Raw genomic sequence first — 15,908 nt, 5'->3', positions numbered from 1 at the left:
CAGCCTCCTCAGCCCCGTGCATGCCCCCCGCCCCCCGTGAGGAGGGGTTTGGGGAGGTGGGGGCGGGCCTGGGCGGGGGCGGGCGGCGGGAGGCTCAGAGCGTGGGGCGCGGGCCGGCGGCAGGAGCTGTCCGCGAGACCTAGTGCTGAAGTAGGTGCGGACGTGCCTGGCGCCCGGCGCCCGGTGCCAGGGCCAGCGAAGACCATGGCGTTCATGGTGAAGACTATGGTGGGCGGCCAGCTGAAGAACCTCACCGGGAGCCTGGGGGGCGGCGAGGACAAGGGGGACGGGGACAAATCGGCGGCCGAAGCGCAAGGCATGAGCCGAGAAGAGTATGAGGAGTATCAGAAGCAACTGGTGGAAGAGAAGTGAGTGGGATCCCTTCCTGGCTCCAACGACCTTCCCCCCACCCCCACCCCCTCCAGCTACCTGGCCCACCTCTAGGGCGGTTTCAGACCCCGAGCCCTCTCACCCTACTTTTCTAGATGCGGTAGGAGGCTGGGTTGTGCTTTCTAGGCTGCCCCCAGAGCCGCCCCATCTCAGACCCAGGACCCGGCCCCAGCTTCGCACTCAGGGCTCAGAGGGAGTGGGGGCAGGGGCAATAGGGACCTGGGATGGGGTGGGGGCACGTGCATTTCTGACGAAACAAGTAATCCCTTAATCCGATCTGGTCCTAACCGTCTGCATCTTCCAACTGGAGCTCCTCTAAGCCTGAGGCTCCGAGAAAAGTAATGAATCTGAGGGGGCTCAAAATCAGGGAGACAGATCTTGAGATGGGGCACTCATAGATACTGAGCCTCAGTGTCTTCTTGTGTGCAGGCAGTGCTGGGACAGAGAGGCAGCTGGGGTGGGATAAGGAGCTGGACCCCAGAGTTAGGTTGCTTAGATTTAGATCCAGGTTTTGTGTCTGTTTAGCTAGATGACTTTAAGCTAGATGACTTAAACCTTTCTGTGCCTCAGTTTCCTCTTCTGTAAAATGGTGATGGTAATCATAAAGCATGCCTTATATATGTATAAGAATTAAATTATTTAACGCATGGTAATTTCATAGCACAGTGCCTGGAACATAGTAAATCATTAAATATTAGCTATTACTTTGCTTACTCCTGATAACAGTTTTTTTGTAAGTTGCAAAAGAGGAAAATAAGTGACTTATCCAAAGACATACCGAAAGTGGTAGTGCAGCCAGGACGCAAACCCAAGTCTGCCCCGAATACTTTCCCTCACAAGACACAATCTATCAGGAAGGGAAAAGACAGACGGAGTTGGAGGCCGCGAGAGGTACCCATTAGGGTCTGCAGAGTGAGCCAGACCAGCTGACTCTCCAGCCCCATAGTCCAGTGGCCGGTGCAGAGGCAACAAAGGACAGTTATGATGGGGAGAGAGGCAGCAAAGACTGACGGAGGCCCGCCAGGTCAGACACACAGGCTAACGGGCTGGAGCAAAGCGGTCGGCGCCGGCGCCGGGACACGGAGACCCCGCCGGCCCTTTCCTCGCAGACCCCGCCCATTCTCTCAGCCCTTGAGATGACTCCGCCCCGGTGCCCCCGCAGGATGGAGCGGGATGCGCAGTTCACGCAGAGGAAGGCAGAGCGGGCCACGCTGCGGAGCCACTTCCGAGATAAATACCGACTGCCCAAGGTAAGCTTACGAGCCTGGGCTGGCAGGTACATCTGGGATTCTGAGCTTGGGGCTCCCCACTCTTTCTCCCAGCACAGCTGGGCACCACAACTTTCAGCTCTTAAAACTCACGGAGACGAGTTCTTGGTTGGATCCTTCGTTCTCGGACTCAAAGCCCAGTCTTCCCAAGGCTGATAGGTTTGTGTTTCTGGAGCCAGTTCAGGCCCCTTCTCTCCCCCACCTACCACTCTCCCAACCCCCAGTCAAGCCCAGGCAGATGAAGAAGTGGAAGGCAGTAGATTTTACCCCAGGATTGAGTACACTCCGAGCTCCTGAACACCCATGGAGGGTGGGGTGGGGTAGAGAATGCACACCCTCTGTGTGCCAGGCACTTGACCTTCATGCCCTTATGTAACCCCTCAATAACACTTCCAGGTAGCTATCACCCACACTACAAATAAGGAAACTGAGACTCAGAGAGGTTGAGGGACTTGTCAAGGCCATACAACCAGCTAGTAATGGAGCTGGGGTCAGAGCTCAAGCCTGTGAATACTGAACCTCAGCTTGCTCCAGGACTCCTGGCTGGCTTCCAGGGTGTGGAGTCTGTCTGCAGAGAGCAAAATGCCCCTTGGTTGGCCAAGCAGCCAGGAAGACGTCTCCCATAGGCACTACAGCAGTACATGGGCATGTAAGTGTTGTCTAAGGAGAGAACTGAGGCACAAGCTACTCCCAGTGCCTAGAATCTTCCACTTGAATTGAAAGATCAGACATGTGAACATTACATTCACTCATTCAACAAACGTTTACTGATCCCCTGGCTGCCTCTGACGTTCCACAGGGCACCAGCCTTCTGGAAGTCTCTCAGAGGGAAAACCACTCCAGAAAGCCTAGAAAGCTACTGAGTTAAACCCAGCTAAGAATGGACTCATAAAAAAAAAAAAACAAAAAAAAAACAACCAGGAATGGAGTCATTCCTCAAATGCTTGCACGAGCCGCATTAAGAGAAACAACTCCTGCCACCAGGAAACTCTGAGTCTAGTAGAAGAGGGAAGACTTGGCGGTAACTGAGTAGGACATAAAGTGGAAAGCCCCAGGGTCCCCAAAGGGAAAGAGAAGTGCAATGGCAGTCAGTAGGTGTTGTGCAAAGAGAGCACAGATGTTGGAATCCATGATGTAGGTTTAAAACGAGCGTCTGTGCTTCCTAGTTGTGTGACCTTGCCCAACTTGCTTACTTGAGTAATTTACTTAAACTGCACCTCAATTTCCTTACTTGTAAAATACAGATAAAAATACCCACCTCACAGGGTTATTTTGAATGTCAGCCATACAGTAGGCATTTGATAAATGGTACCCATCACTATTATCAGTAACGTCCTCCAGTGTAGTTAATGATAGTCAGCATGTGACTTGGCTGATTAGCACAGTTTGACTCCTAAGTATTTTCATTTTGCTTTATTCACTATGCTGGTGTCTTCAATATCTCAGAGTGAAGTAAGGTGGTATAAAAGTGCAACGTCTCCATGTCCAAGAGTCAAAAGCTTGATCCTGGGATGGGGGTGGGGGAGTGGGTGGCTGAACTCACAGGAGTGAGTTCTCATGCGGCTCGAGAATCTAGGGGCTGGGAGCCCAGTCCAGGCCTCCTCCCTGTCCCTTCAACTCTGGGTCTTCATGGACCTCCAACCACACTCCACCCTCCCCTCTTCCCTTCAGAACGAGACAGATGAGAGCCAGATTCAGATGGCAGGTGGAGACGTGGAGCTGCCCCGGGAGCTGGCCAAGATGATTGAGGAGGACACAGAGGAGGAGGAGGAGAGGGCCTCCGTCCTCGGGCAGTTGGCCAGTCTCCCTGGCCTAGACCTCGGCTCACTCAAGGACAAGGCCCAGGCCACATTGGGGGACCTCAAGCAATCAGCTGAGAAGTGCTACATCATGTGACTACTTCCTCTGGGGCTGCCCGCTGGGGTGACCAGAGGGCTGGGCCCACGTGAGGGCTAAGAGCATGTCTCAGTGTTCAGGGACCCATACCCCATCTTAGTTTTGTTCCCCCTGTCCCATGCTAGCTCAGGACCCTTCCCATCTGTGGCCCAAGTCTGCCTTCTGGTCTTTCTCTTTCCACTAGGAACAAAGTCCCCATTCCTCACCCTTCTCCTCAGGACCCACCCTCTCTACTCAGCCTGGAGAGGCCTCCTAAGATTGTAGGAATGGGCCCATCCCTCTCTGGCCATTGCCCTAAGTTCCTGCACACAGGATCACACATAGAGAGACCCACAGAGGGACATAGAAGCTGTGGCATGTGCAGAGGCGTATGCCACAGCTGCGTCCTGGCACACCCTGGCACACCCTGGCACAGACGCACATACACAGGGTCTGTGGGCAGATACCCTCAGGAGACAAGAGGCCCAAGGTTGAGACTCCACGTTCATTCTCCTTGAAAGCCACTGCTCTCTCTGGGTCTCATTTCATCATCTCTAAAATGGCAATGGACTGGCTAATTTCTAAGACTTTCTGGCTTGGCCTCCCCGCCTTCGGAGCCAACCCCACACCACTCCTTGGGCAGGACAGCAGCTGTAGCCGTAGCCTCTAGTGGCTGCCGTTGTACTGTGGGCTCTGGCTCTCAGGAGCTGAGCGATGCTGTGTGAGGGGCCGAGTGCCAAGGACGAAGCTGGCACTGAACGGTAGCCCAGGCGGCTCTAGGCCTTTTCTGGACCCAGGCCCAGGCAATTTCTGTTCTGTTCCCATAGAACTCTCTCCGGATTCCATAGCTGGATCTCTTCTCTCCGCTCAGCGAAAAATAAAAATTTGAAAAGATGTACCTATCCTCCCACTTCTTATGGACCTCCAGGAGTCTTGGGGTTCACAGCCCCACAACCCTCCTCAACCATAGCTTCATAGGAATGCCAGCAAGCTCTACCCTCTGGGGGCCCTGGGTAAGAGCGGGGTCCCCACACTGCCCAAGCACCAAGTCCAGCCCGGGGCCAGAATAGGTCTGGGCTTTGAGGAGGATGTGGCAGCCAGCCGGATGGGGATGCACCTAGAGAAGGTCAGGCCTCCGGGCCACTACTTGGAACCTCAGGAGGGGCTGTGGCTCAATCACAGCTGTCTCTGGCACCTGCGCCTATACCCCCTTCTCACCTTGGAGATGGAAGGTATAACAAAAAGAAGGCAGGGCAACCGCTTTCCAGCCCTGGCACTGCTGTGTGACTTAGAGTAGACCCCTTTCCCTCTCGGAGCCTATTGTCCCTGCTGTGACATGAAGAACTACCGCCTCCCTAAATAATAATACATGTTTTAAAGCCATCTGGAAAGCCTTTGGCACATGGTAGACCATCAATAAATGACAACTCGTTCCTTAACAAAGAAATGAGGAGCCCAAATCTCATGCTACTTACTTGTGGGGGGTCCAGGAAACCAACCAGGCGGCCCCACAAGCAGACCTCCCAAGGGGCCTGAGCCCCAACATGCTACAGGCTAACCCCAGGTGTCCCTGCTTGCTCCAGCCCGTGGGGAAGCTAGTCAAGATTTAGAGACCAAACAGCCGTCTGAGGGTTTGGTTTCAAGGGCAGTTTCCATTCGGTGTCCTTTGTAAAATAAGGACAAGAAACATAAAACCTGTTCAGTAGGTAATGTGGGGAGAAGCAGGTGGGAGAGGGAGAAGAAAGGGAGGATGAGGAATTAGGAGGGTGGGGGAGGGAGGGACGCAGGCTCAGGACAGGGAGGCTTGGGCTGTCACGCTGGGCCTTCCCTCCTGAGCATCTCTGGGTAAGGGGCCTGGGCCGCGGGGGTAGTCTCTGGATAAAAACCGATCCTGACCTTCCGAGAGAGCTGGAGGAGACCCAAGCTGGGGCCCCAGGCTGGATGTAGGGCGGGGGGGCCTCCTCAGCAGCATCAGCAGCCAGGCCCACGTCAGCACTCCACCCTCCAGGGGCCTTCTGCCTAATGGGATTGGACAGACCCCTTTTCCCTCAGTGGTTTGCAGGACCCAGAATGAAAGAGGCAGGGAGGCAGGCCTTGCAGAGGTGGGCAGTTAGCACTCACTGAACCCTCACAAAATGAGCTGGTTGGGGCCTAGGGTCAGGGAGCGGGAGGGGGCTCAGCCCTCACACTGGTTTCTTCCTCACGCCTGGGAACCCCAGGAAGCCCTGACGTGTCTGTGTATCCCTGGAATGGGGGCAGAAGGTTCTGGAGCTAAAGGAGCCAGCTCTGGGGCTTGGGCAGAGACAGATGAGAAGGACAGGCTAAGGGGTCCCCAGGCGCTGCTGGCCTCTCCCTGCCTCCCCACTTCCCTCCCCTGCTCTCAGGGTTTCTCTGTCAGTTCCATGTCCCTTTCATTTCTGTCTTCCCCATCTTCTGCCTCATTCCTGGCTCATACCTGTCTATACCCATGCCCTCAGCTAGGGGCTAACAGCCACACTGGGGCCTCCTCTGTACCTGCCGGCACTCCCAAGCCCTCAGCACCTGTCTACGTGACTACTCTCTTCCCAGCCTGCTTCTGATTCCACCTGTTCAGTCACTTGGTCCATGACCGGTCTGCCCACCTGGTGTGATGTGAGGGCCACAAAGAAAGCCACTTGCCCCCAAACTTCCCTGTTCATAGCAAGCAAATCCCTGCCATTACGGCACCGTCATTTAGTGTAAACCATTTACCTCTCTGGGCCTTTTTCTTTCTCCTTTCTTCCCTCCTTCTTTCCTCTCATGCTTGTAGGCAGTCTGAGGATACCGGAGATGTTGAAAGGGGACGAGACAGCCCCTGCCACCCCCCTGCACGCTTTCAGGAAGAAAGCAATGGCAAAGATGGCCGGCCTGCTCCCCTCACCCTGACTCCTGATTCTGGCCCCATAATACTGGAGATTTCAGGAAGATTGGTGATCCCTGCCCAACTCCAGTCCCTTTCTTCTGCCTTCTACCCACCCAAACAGCTCAGGCCTAGCTCTCAGAGGGAGAGTGGTACAGAGGAAAGCAGTGACTTTCCAGAGGCCAGCTGGTCTCCAGGGAGAAGTTGGGAGGGTGAGGGGGTTTGGAGTTCAGAGGACCTCCCCTTCCCCCATTGGCCAGATGGTACCTCCTCAGACATGGAGGCCCCCGGGCACGCACTGGGGACATCTGGGGGAATGTTCACTTGCTGAGCCTGAGAGGCTGGCCGTGCCTACTGACCCAGCTGATGCCTGAGGCTGGGTTGGGGGTGGGGAGCTGTGCAAGGGGAGTGGGAGGGAGCCACAGAGCCTGCTCCCCTCCCTCTAACCCTGTGCCTGCCAGGCCTAGCTGTTCCCAGAATCCTATGGGGCAAGACAGGGAGAGCAAGGGGGCCAGGGTGGGCTGATCTGGGGGAGCAGTGGCACTGAGGCTGCCTCAGCCTATTCAGCAGGAACTATGCCTCTGTGTGCGTGATCATGAGCATAAATCCATGTCGGGTCTGCATGGTTCTGTGAACCTGAACATGGCTTTGTTGTTTTTGTATGCTGCCTGTGGCCTGTTAGGGTCTGTGTCTGTGTGTTTGTGTGTCTGTGGGATTTCAAGTGTGGGTATGAGTTACTGTAGAGAAAGTGATATGGCCCTTCCCTCATACCGCAGCCTCAGGGTTGGGCTATCTCCCAGGTCGTAGGGGGGTGGGCGGCGGCTGGGACAGCAGCTGGCTTCTGGGGACAAGAGCTTTTCTCGATGACCTCCTGAAAGGACCAAGGTTCGATGTCCTGCCCTATGTCCCTGCTTAACAAAAGACATGGCAGGCTGGGCCCAGGGACACCTGGGTCCCTCAGTCTGCTCCAGTGGCCCACCTGCTTCTCCCAGGGCTGGTTCCTTGGGAAACAGGGGTCCAGGCTCAGGTGCTCCTCCAGCTTGGCCTGGTGCTGGCTCTGGGCTCAGGGGACTAAGTGGAGGTGGGAGGACAGGGCAAAGTGAAGCACGCAGACACTGGAGCATGTCTGCTCTGCTTTGCACACTTTCAAACTGATAAAGGTGAGAAGTGGAAACTTGCTCCTAGGAGGGAAAAAAAAAAAAAAAAAATATATATATATATATATATATATATATACATATATACATACGTATTGTGTGTCTCCCCCTCTGGTCTCCCTCTGAAGGTCTCCCCACTGCCGTCTCTGTCCTTTGCACTTGTGCATAGGACAGATTAGCATATTTCCCATAGGTCTCTGCCATTCAAAGAGAACCCTAGAGAGTGAGCCCCACCTCCTCTGGCTGGGCTGCCTCCCTCCTTGGCAGGTGGCTTAGACAAAGGACAGCCAGGAGGTCATCTACACCTTTTGCTCAGGAAGGGCCCTTCCCCAGGGCCTCCTCGCTGGCCTCAGCCTCCCAGGCCTTTGCTATACCCAAAGTGGGGCCACTCCTCTCCACACCCACACACGTGACAGTTTTGGGCTCTGTTCTTGCACAGCCAATGCAGATATTGTGGGCCAACCCTCCAGCCCATAATCCTTCTGTTCAACTGTCCTTTGAATCCCATCCTTCCTCATTCCCACTGTCTCCCCCATCCAGTCTTCTCCATTCACCTGCCCACTGGGTCCGGTCATTCTTCTTCCTTCCCCTCATTTTTCTCATTGAAGCTTTCTTGTGCAGCCCATCCCGAGATAACCCAGAGTGCATTCCTCTCCCTAAATCTAAAAATTAACATTATTGAACTTGTACCATGTGTCAGGCTCACAGTAACTCAATCCTTACAAATTGCCACAAGGCGCTTATCTTTATCCTCATTTTACCAAGAAACTGGCTAATCTATGGGTCCCGAGCTTCAGGGCCAAATGGCAGAGCCGAGACCTTAGCCAGGCCTTCTGCCCTCTGGACCACTGCTCTACACTGCCCCCCAATGGCCAGGCCAAGGGTTTTGGGGAAATCCGATCCCTCTGAGCCCTTCCAGTATGGAAGGCTGAGCATCTTGGTGGTATCTGAGCTAGGCAACTGCTGCCTTGGTTGCTGCCCCAGGGGTTGGGCTTTAAGTCCCCAAAGATGCTCCTGAGACCTGGTAGGGGGAGAGTGTGGGGCCCTGGAGAGCTGGGTATGAGCACAAGACATCCTAGAGGATGCCCTGTGTCCCAGTCTGGCTCACTGCTCACTCACCGGTGCAGGGAAAGGGGGGATAGGGTGGCCAGGGGTTCTGTCTGGGACCTTCCCCCGCCCTCCCTGAGGTTTCCCAGCTTTTTCTGGGGCGTCTCCAGCCCCAGCCTGAGAACAGGTGCTACCTCTCTTGTTTTTCCCAGGGCAAGAAGAGAGGCACAAGTTCAGAAAATAATTTAATAGAGAAACCATGAATTATATTCTTTACACCTAGCCTCCTGCAAGGAAGACAGACTCCTCTTGCCCCAAGGAGGCACTGAAGGGCACAAAGGTTAGAGATCGTCAACACCCTTGTGCACTTTTTAAAAAGAATCCCCCAAGTAACTCCACGTGTGTACATTCTTCTCCAGATTAAAATCACTTAGCTCACATGGCGAGCTGACGAGGTATTAACAGCGCCATTAGAGAGATGGGCGGATCCAGGCCCAGAAAAGGGAAGGGATGCACCCAGGGTCACACACTGGGGTAGCAGCAACATCAGACCTCCTGGATCGCTGGGTCCTCTGCAGCCTGATGGGTCAGGCAGCCCCTACTCGGGCCCCTTCCAGGCCAGAACCAGCTCTGTGGCTAGTAGGGGCCAAGGATAAAGGCTGAGGACCCCTCCCCTCGTGCCCCCTGGGCCAGAGCAGGAACAAGGCATGGCTTTCTTAAATTTGCCCCACCCATATGAAGTACATTATTTTCACGTCTGAAGGATTATCTTAAAATATTGAGAGGGTGGGCAGGGGTCAGCTCCCAGGAAGACTGGTGAGCTCTGTGGGGTGCATACCATGGGGTGGGTGGTCCCTGAGGGGTCTTGGAGAGCCCCATTCCAGTGCAAGGAGTGAAGTGAGTTGCAATAAGGGCTCCCAGGAAGGGCAGGGGTGGGCACAGGCACAGCTGCCTGCTGACAGAGAAGGGGCAAGAGCAGAGGGCTCCCTGTCCTGTTCCCAAAACAAAAACAGAAGCCCGATGCCCCAGAAGTGACAGGCTCAGGGTCCAGCAACCACCAAATAACAGAAGTCATATGAAGGAAACTTCTCCCAGAGTCCTGCTCCCCTTCCCTCAGGGGCCAAGGCCTAGTGTTCCCAACACAAACACGGGCCATCAGGGTCTGGGAAGTGCAGAGTATCCTGAGGGGAGCTGGGGATCCTCGGATGTGGGGGGTCGCAGAGTTGCCCATCCAGGAAACCTGTTCCACAGCACTGCAGAGGACCACAGAATTCTGGGCATCAGTCTAGGTGAGTGTGTCCCCCATTTCAGGTGGCTTATGGTCTGTCCAGTCATCCTTCTGGGGTTACTGCAGGGTGCAAGCTGTGGAGGGGAAAAGGAGAAAGTCAGTCTTAAGTCTCTGGCCAAGAGGCAGAATCCAGGGCTGCCCCCAGCCTTCACCCCTCCTTGGTAGAGGGTCAGACCCCAGGGCAGGACTCACAGCTACGAACAGACTCCGACAGCCCCTCTTTGTCCAGGCTCTCGGCTGCCCAGCGGGACTCCCTCATCTGTGGAGCATAAAGGCGGCACAGGGGTGAGAGGCAGCCAGAGGCAGGCACCGAGCCACTGAGAGCACAAGGGCAAAGGACAGAGACGGCAGTGGGGAGACCTTCAGAGGGAGACCAGAGGGGGAGACACACAAAGGGGCGCAGGGGACAGCCAGCCAGGAGCAGAACTCATCCGGCCCGTGTGCCCACCTTGACCTGTTCCTTCAGGTATTCAGCTCGAGCCATGAGGTTCTGAACCTGCCAAGGGAAGACGTGCCATGGGGTGTGGATCAAAGGGGCCTTCAAATTGCTTGCCTCCTCACTCCTGAAACTCTCCACAGCCCTCTACCCCATCAGAACAACCTCCCCCTGACCTCGTCATCCCTCCCTTCTCCAGAAAGCCTTTCCACCTGAAGCAGCCCAGCCCACTTCCTGCTGCTGGGTTCCCAGATCCGTCTGTTCCATTGCCCTGACCCCCAGCACCCGTGCCCCCTGTGGAGCGCACGGGGCTACTGATTTACCAAGTCTGTGAGGACTGACTCGCAGACTTGGAACACGCTGAGGGAAGCTGAGGAGGTCCCCCATGCAGGAGCAGGGTAAGAAGACAAGAGGAAGCCCCCTAGTGCTCCCAACCCCAGTGGGCACCTCAGCGTGAAGCAGTTCCCGCCTCCGGCCTGGGGGCTCCGCTACAAAGAGAAGGAGGACACGTGGTGAGGGCCGGGCAGCCCAGGGCCTGGGGAGTGTGGTGATAGGGGGCCTCACCTGCCAGCAGCACCAATAACTCCCCTAGGCCGTGCTGGTACAGGTCCAGGGCATCCTGCTCCCCACCAGCTTCCTCCTCCTGTAGCCACAGGGACACCAGGTCATTTCGGGTCATGACACGGACTCTTCCTGCCCCACCAGGACCCCTTGCACTGGGCACAAACCTTGGCCATGGCAGCCGAAGCCACGTCCAGGGCAGCGAGGAGGCGAGGTTTGTCTCGGGCCATCTCTGGGATGAGGGCAAGGACGCAGGGTGAGGAGAGCAGCCTGTTTTTCATCTCAGGGAGACCACCCCATGTTGCCTCCCCCCTCGGGCTGGCGGGACGCTGCTGGGGGCCGAGGCCAGGAACCAGGCCTACCTCTGAGCAGGTCTCGGGCTGAGGTCCCCTGCCTCAGCAGGGCCTGATTGGAGGAGGAGACGATGGCTTTGAGCTCCTCAGCCCGGGACACGTACTGCCCCACCTGCAGAAGGCGAGGGGCTGAAGAGGGGCCATCCCACCCCACCTCCCTCACCAGCACCCACCTCCAAGTTCTCCCTCTGGGTCCTCAGTGACTACTGCAAGCTGTAATGTCAGGGGGTCGACTGAGGCTCAACTAGGAGAGGAAGTTCTGGTTCTAAGTTCTAAGGAACCAGTCTGCAGAGGCCCCAGGCTCCCTCACCTGCTTCCCTCCAGAGACTCCCTCACCCACCTTTGCCTTAATTGCCTCCTTCCGCTGGGCATCCACTTCATCTGTAGAAAGGGGGGGTTCACATGAGGAGTCTGCCCTGCCCCACACCAAATTCTCTGGAATCCTCAAAAGGACCAAGTTCCAGATTTACCCTCTGCTTTGTCTCCCAAAAAATGCTGGGTGGGGAGCTGCTTCTGGAATCCATCCACCGCAGCTGTGGCTGCCCCACCCCTGCTGCACCCAGGGGCTCCAGGCACTCACAGTGCAGGGCGGGCACGAAGAAGTCCAGAGCTTTGCAGTAGAGAGACAGAGCAGCCGCGGCGTCCCCGTCCTGGTCCTTCTTCACTGCCTGCACCACGAGGGCGGTCTGGGGGACAGATTGGGAGTCATGTCCGCCTCCCATGCTCACCATGAACAGAGAAGGGCAGGTCCCCCGTTCGCCACCGAATGGGGTAGATGAGCCAGCCCCCCAACCTGCCCTCACCCCACCCCATCCCACCAGCCTGCTCACCGCTCGTGCCAGGCTCTCCCCACTGGGCACATGCTCCAGGTCCACCCAGGGGTGGGCGAAGAAATCCTGGAAGGAGATGCGACGGTTGGGGTCCCGCTCTAGGAGCCGCTGCAGCAGGTCCCGGCAGTCTCGGGAGAGCGGGGGCCGCAAGGGGAGCTGCAGGGAGGATGGAGGACAGATCACATGGGCTTCCAGCACTTCAACCCCACCCAGGGGTCCGTCAGGACTGGGGGGTGCCAAGCGGGGCCTGCGCATACGCCTGCTTGGCTTTCCTCCCAAAGGGGCCTGCACAACAATCCCTAGGGCCAGCCCTTTGCTGCCTGCTGTGAGCTGGTCTGGGTTTCCAGAACCATACGGAACTTCAACTTCCCCTCTAGAGCATGCCCCAGCACCACAGAGCTGGCCCAGAGCCCACACCCCAATCTGTGCAGCTGGCAGTGAGGTCTCCAAACTCAGGGCCCTGAATCCCTCTGCCCAACAAGTGTCCAAGGCCCTTCAAGACTCACCTCGATAACCCGGTTGCTCCGGATCTTCTCTTCCAGCTCTGCAAACGACCTGGAGGCAAAGGGGGGCTGCCCGAAGAGGGCTTCTGTGGAAGGGAGGCAGATGGCAGGCTGGGAGGGGATAGGGTCAAGCCTGGCCTGGCCCACCTTTGGAAGATACCCCCAGAGCAAGGTCCCTGGGCCCGTAGAGTCACATTCCTTAGACCCCTTCAGGAGTGGCCCAGAGAGGCCCGGTGTGAGGACACGTGATGTAGGATGCAGGCCCCGGGGTAGGGCCAGGGACAGAGTTCTCACCGTACAGGATGACCCCCACGGACCAGAGGTCCACACGGGCGTCGTACTGCCGCTGACACACCATCTCAGGGGCCATGTAGAGAGGGGAGCCACGCAGTACATGCTTCTCGTCCCAGGGGGACATGTGCTGTGCGAAGCCGAAGTCTGCAGGCAAGAGGCAAGGCAGCAGAGCTCCACTTGTAGCTGCTTCTACTCCAAACCTTTAAAGCCTCACCCTGGGCTCCAGGGCAGGGCTCCTCCCCACCGTCCAGGCTCACCAGGATCAATCCTACCCAGCAGCCTCTGCTCACAGCCCCTCACTCCAGATCAGCCTAGAACACCCTCCTACATCCTCCTCTGGGAGCCAAAATAAATCCCACTCACCCTGCACAGCCTCCTCAGGCTTCCTTTTCCAGGAAGCCCACCCTGATTGCGTGAGCTACAAGGATAAGGGCCCACTAAGGGTTAGAAGCTCAGGTTATACCTGGCTTTCTGGCCTCCAGCCTCAAGTCCATTCTTTTCCAAGTGCCATCAGGGGCCACAGCCACGTCCTCCCCCACCTCCCACCCTCCAACACTGCCACATACCGAGTTATAGGCTGAGCCCTAATCCTGGTGACAGACCAATTCCTGACCCTGCTCACACACTGAGCCTCGTCACACACTGAGTCTTGACCCTGACACGAGACTGAGCCTTGGCCCAATCCGGTCCACTTCTGGAGTCGAGTGTGGGTAGCCTGAGAAAAGTCCTGCCTTTTGGTGGTGGGGCTGCACTCCCCAGCCCATCACTGTGTGATGACTCAACAGAGGGTGCATGAGAACCAGGGCTGCTGAATGTGCCCAGGCAGAGGGAGGCCTCTGCACACCCACCCTCCAAACTGCATCCCTGCTCTTCCAGACACACCTGCCAATTTAAGGTGGGGCTTCTCTAAGGAGCTCAGCAGAATGTTCTGTGGCTTCAGATCCAGGTGAGAGATATTCCGTTCATGCAGGAACTGCAGGGCACTAGCTGGGGAACAAGACCCACGTGAAGCAACAGGTCAGAGGAGCCCATCTCCCACCTGCCTCTCGCCTCCCCATCTGACTCTTCAAGCTTTAATACTTAAGTCTCAGGTTCCTGCCAATTCTAAGAATTTGCACCTTATGCTCTTGGACCCCTTCACAAGTTCCCCCTCCCGGCAGGCTCCCCAGCCCGTTAGGTTCTTGTTATGTTCCTTGGCAAAGCACTTGGGTCCTACCCCCGGGCCCTGGAACATTCTGTGAGTTCCTTATATTATGGAAACCTGGACTCCCCACAGATGGGGGACTCTTCTCTGTCTCTCATGGCATCCTTAAGTCAGGGATAGGCACATGAGAAAGAGGGGGCCCTAAAAATCCAAGCTGGAACAGAGACAACTGCTAAGAAGGGCTCTAAGCCTGGGGAGGGGGACTGAGGGGGGCAGAGATCATGGGAAGGGGTGTCAGGCTGGGGTCAGAGGCTTTTACCCAACTGCTGCATGAAGACACGAGCCACCTTCTCAGGCAGAATCCTGCGGGTATGAATGAAGCGAGACAGGTCACCCCCTGCACAGAACTCCATGATGAGGTAGATGTTGTCGCTGTCCCACTGTGATTATACAAGCAGACAAACAGCTTGAAGAGAACGGCCCTTCTCCAGGTCCCTTTAGGGGTGGCCCCACCCCAGGCCCGCACCTGGAAGTCTTTCAGCTGTACAATGTGGGGGTGTCGAATGCCCTTGAGGATCTCAATCTCTGTCAGTAGATTCTCCACGGATGCCTTGTTCAGACTCTTCTTGGCCACGCACTTTATGGCTACCACCTCACGAGTGTCCTTCTATGGGGACAGGAGATGAGATGGTTCTGCCTTGAAGGGGCCAGAGGGCTCTGGTTCCCTCTGCCCCTCTTCCCCCATCAACTGGGCCTACCGGCTTTCCATCTTCCCCTTCTCAGGACAGGGAGGCATCGGATTGTGGAATCCCCCCCTTCCCACCCCCCACCCCCCCCACCCCCGCTTCCCCACCCACTCTGATGTTCACCAACCCTGTTCCATAATCTGTTCCATTGTATTCTAGACTGCCCCCACTGAGGCATGTCATTCAGTGTTCTAGACCGACGCACTCCGCTTCCTAACTGGGTTCAGCCTTCTAGAACCCTGTCCCAGGCTCTTCCCAGCCCAAGTATCCTCCCTGTTTTGCGCCTGTTCTCCGGCCAGTGACACCGAGCTCCACCGAGGTCTCCACCAAACAGGGCTGCGTGGGCGTGTGTTTGTGTTTAAGACCTAAGGGTGGCAGTCGGCTCTCAGCAACCACCTCACCCACCGAAGGACACACGGACGCTGCCGGCCGCCCGCGGGCCCCTCCCTGCTCGCACGCCGCGTCTCACCTCTCGGACGGGCGCCCACCGGGGCTAGCTCGGGGTCTGGCGGGCACAGGGGCCCGGCCCTCGACGCTTCCCCGGCCCCGGGGATGCACCGCCCCGCACCCACCTTGGCGTAGGCTTTGTACACTGTGGCGTACGTGCCACTGCCCAGGCGCTCGGTGAGGATGAAGCCGTCCAGCCGCGGGGGGCCCCAACCGGGCCCCGCCATCCCCGCCGCCCCGCTCCCGCCGTTTCCTGCTTTCAGGCGCGGGGTTCCGGCGCGCAGCCCAGCGGGCAGAACGCGCGGCCGCGGGGAGCACTCCACGCTGCCCCCAGCGCCGCCCGCCGGGACTGCAGCGCGGTGGGCGGGGCGCTGGCTTCGCACCAGGTTCCCCAGGTACAGTTCCCGGGCGCCTGGTGATTGCGTGATTCGCCAGTGCCCGCAAGGGTCCTTTGGGAACACTGAGGTCCTTGAGGGCTGAGGCCAGCAGACAAGGTCACCAGGAGGAATCCCATCCAGGCTTTATGGCTCACGTGAGGGGCAACAGGGGAGGCGCCAGGCTGTGCAGGTGTGTGGAGTGGGGGTTAAGTCAAAGAGGCTCCAGAGAGTCCCCCTCGGACCTAGACCAACAGCTCTGAACTAGAGGTACTGGGACAAGAAGGTGCCTTTGGAAGAGACCAATAGTCTCAGGA

At 57.1% G+C, this 15,908-nt stretch overlaps 2 protein-coding genes across 4 annotated transcripts; one reads left to right on the top strand and one right to left on the bottom strand.

Moving 5' to 3' along the window:
* Nucleotides 1-93: 93 nt before the first annotated feature.
* Nucleotides 94-4,431, top strand: CPLX3 (complexin 3). Its single transcript, XM_058737046.1, has 3 exons — nt 94-368; nt 1,553-1,640; nt 3,330-4,431. Exons 1-3 carry the CDS (start codon nt 205-207, stop codon nt 3,552-3,554), a joined length of 477 nt encoding a protein of 158 aa, XP_058593029.1. The 5' UTR covers nt 94-204; the 3' UTR covers nt 3,555-4,431.
* Nucleotides 4,432-8,847: 4,416 nt separating this feature from the next.
* On the bottom strand, nt 8,848-15,530 carry ULK3 (unc-51 like kinase 3). 3 transcript variants are annotated; one of them, XM_058737027.1, is made up of 16 exons: nt 15,343-15,530; nt 14,551-14,691; nt 14,344-14,464; nt 13,763-13,867; nt 12,881-13,024; nt 12,590-12,672; nt 12,084-12,149; nt 11,834-11,939; nt 11,594-11,634; nt 11,263-11,365; nt 11,068-11,132; nt 10,904-10,982; nt 10,787-10,827; nt 10,352-10,399; nt 10,096-10,162; nt 8,848-9,977 (listed from the first exon to the last, which is right to left on the bottom strand). In XM_058737027.1, exons 1-16 carry the CDS (start codon nt 15,442-15,444, stop codon nt 9,961-9,963), a joined length of 1,329 nt encoding a protein of 442 aa, XP_058593010.1. In that variant the 5' UTR covers nt 15,445-15,530; the 3' UTR covers nt 8,848-9,960. The 3 variants fall into 3 exon arrangements, with proteins under 3 accessions (XP_058593010.1, XP_058593009.1, XP_058593011.1); XM_058737026.1 differs by having other exon boundaries at nt 12,084-12,239; nt 15,343-15,529; XM_058737028.1 differs by lacking the exon at nt 15,343-15,530 and having other exon boundaries at nt 12,084-12,239; nt 14,344-14,387; nt 14,551-14,681.
* Nucleotides 15,531-15,908: the final 378 nt, after the last annotated feature.

This window comes from Neofelis nebulosa, chromosome 7, assembly GCF_028018385.1.
Source record: "Neofelis nebulosa isolate mNeoNeb1 chromosome 7, mNeoNeb1.pri, whole genome shotgun sequence".
In the NCBI taxonomy this organism is placed as follows: Eukaryota; Metazoa; Chordata; class Mammalia; order Carnivora; family Felidae; genus Neofelis; species Neofelis nebulosa.
This window is presented reverse-complemented; position numbering and strand designations above follow the sequence as displayed.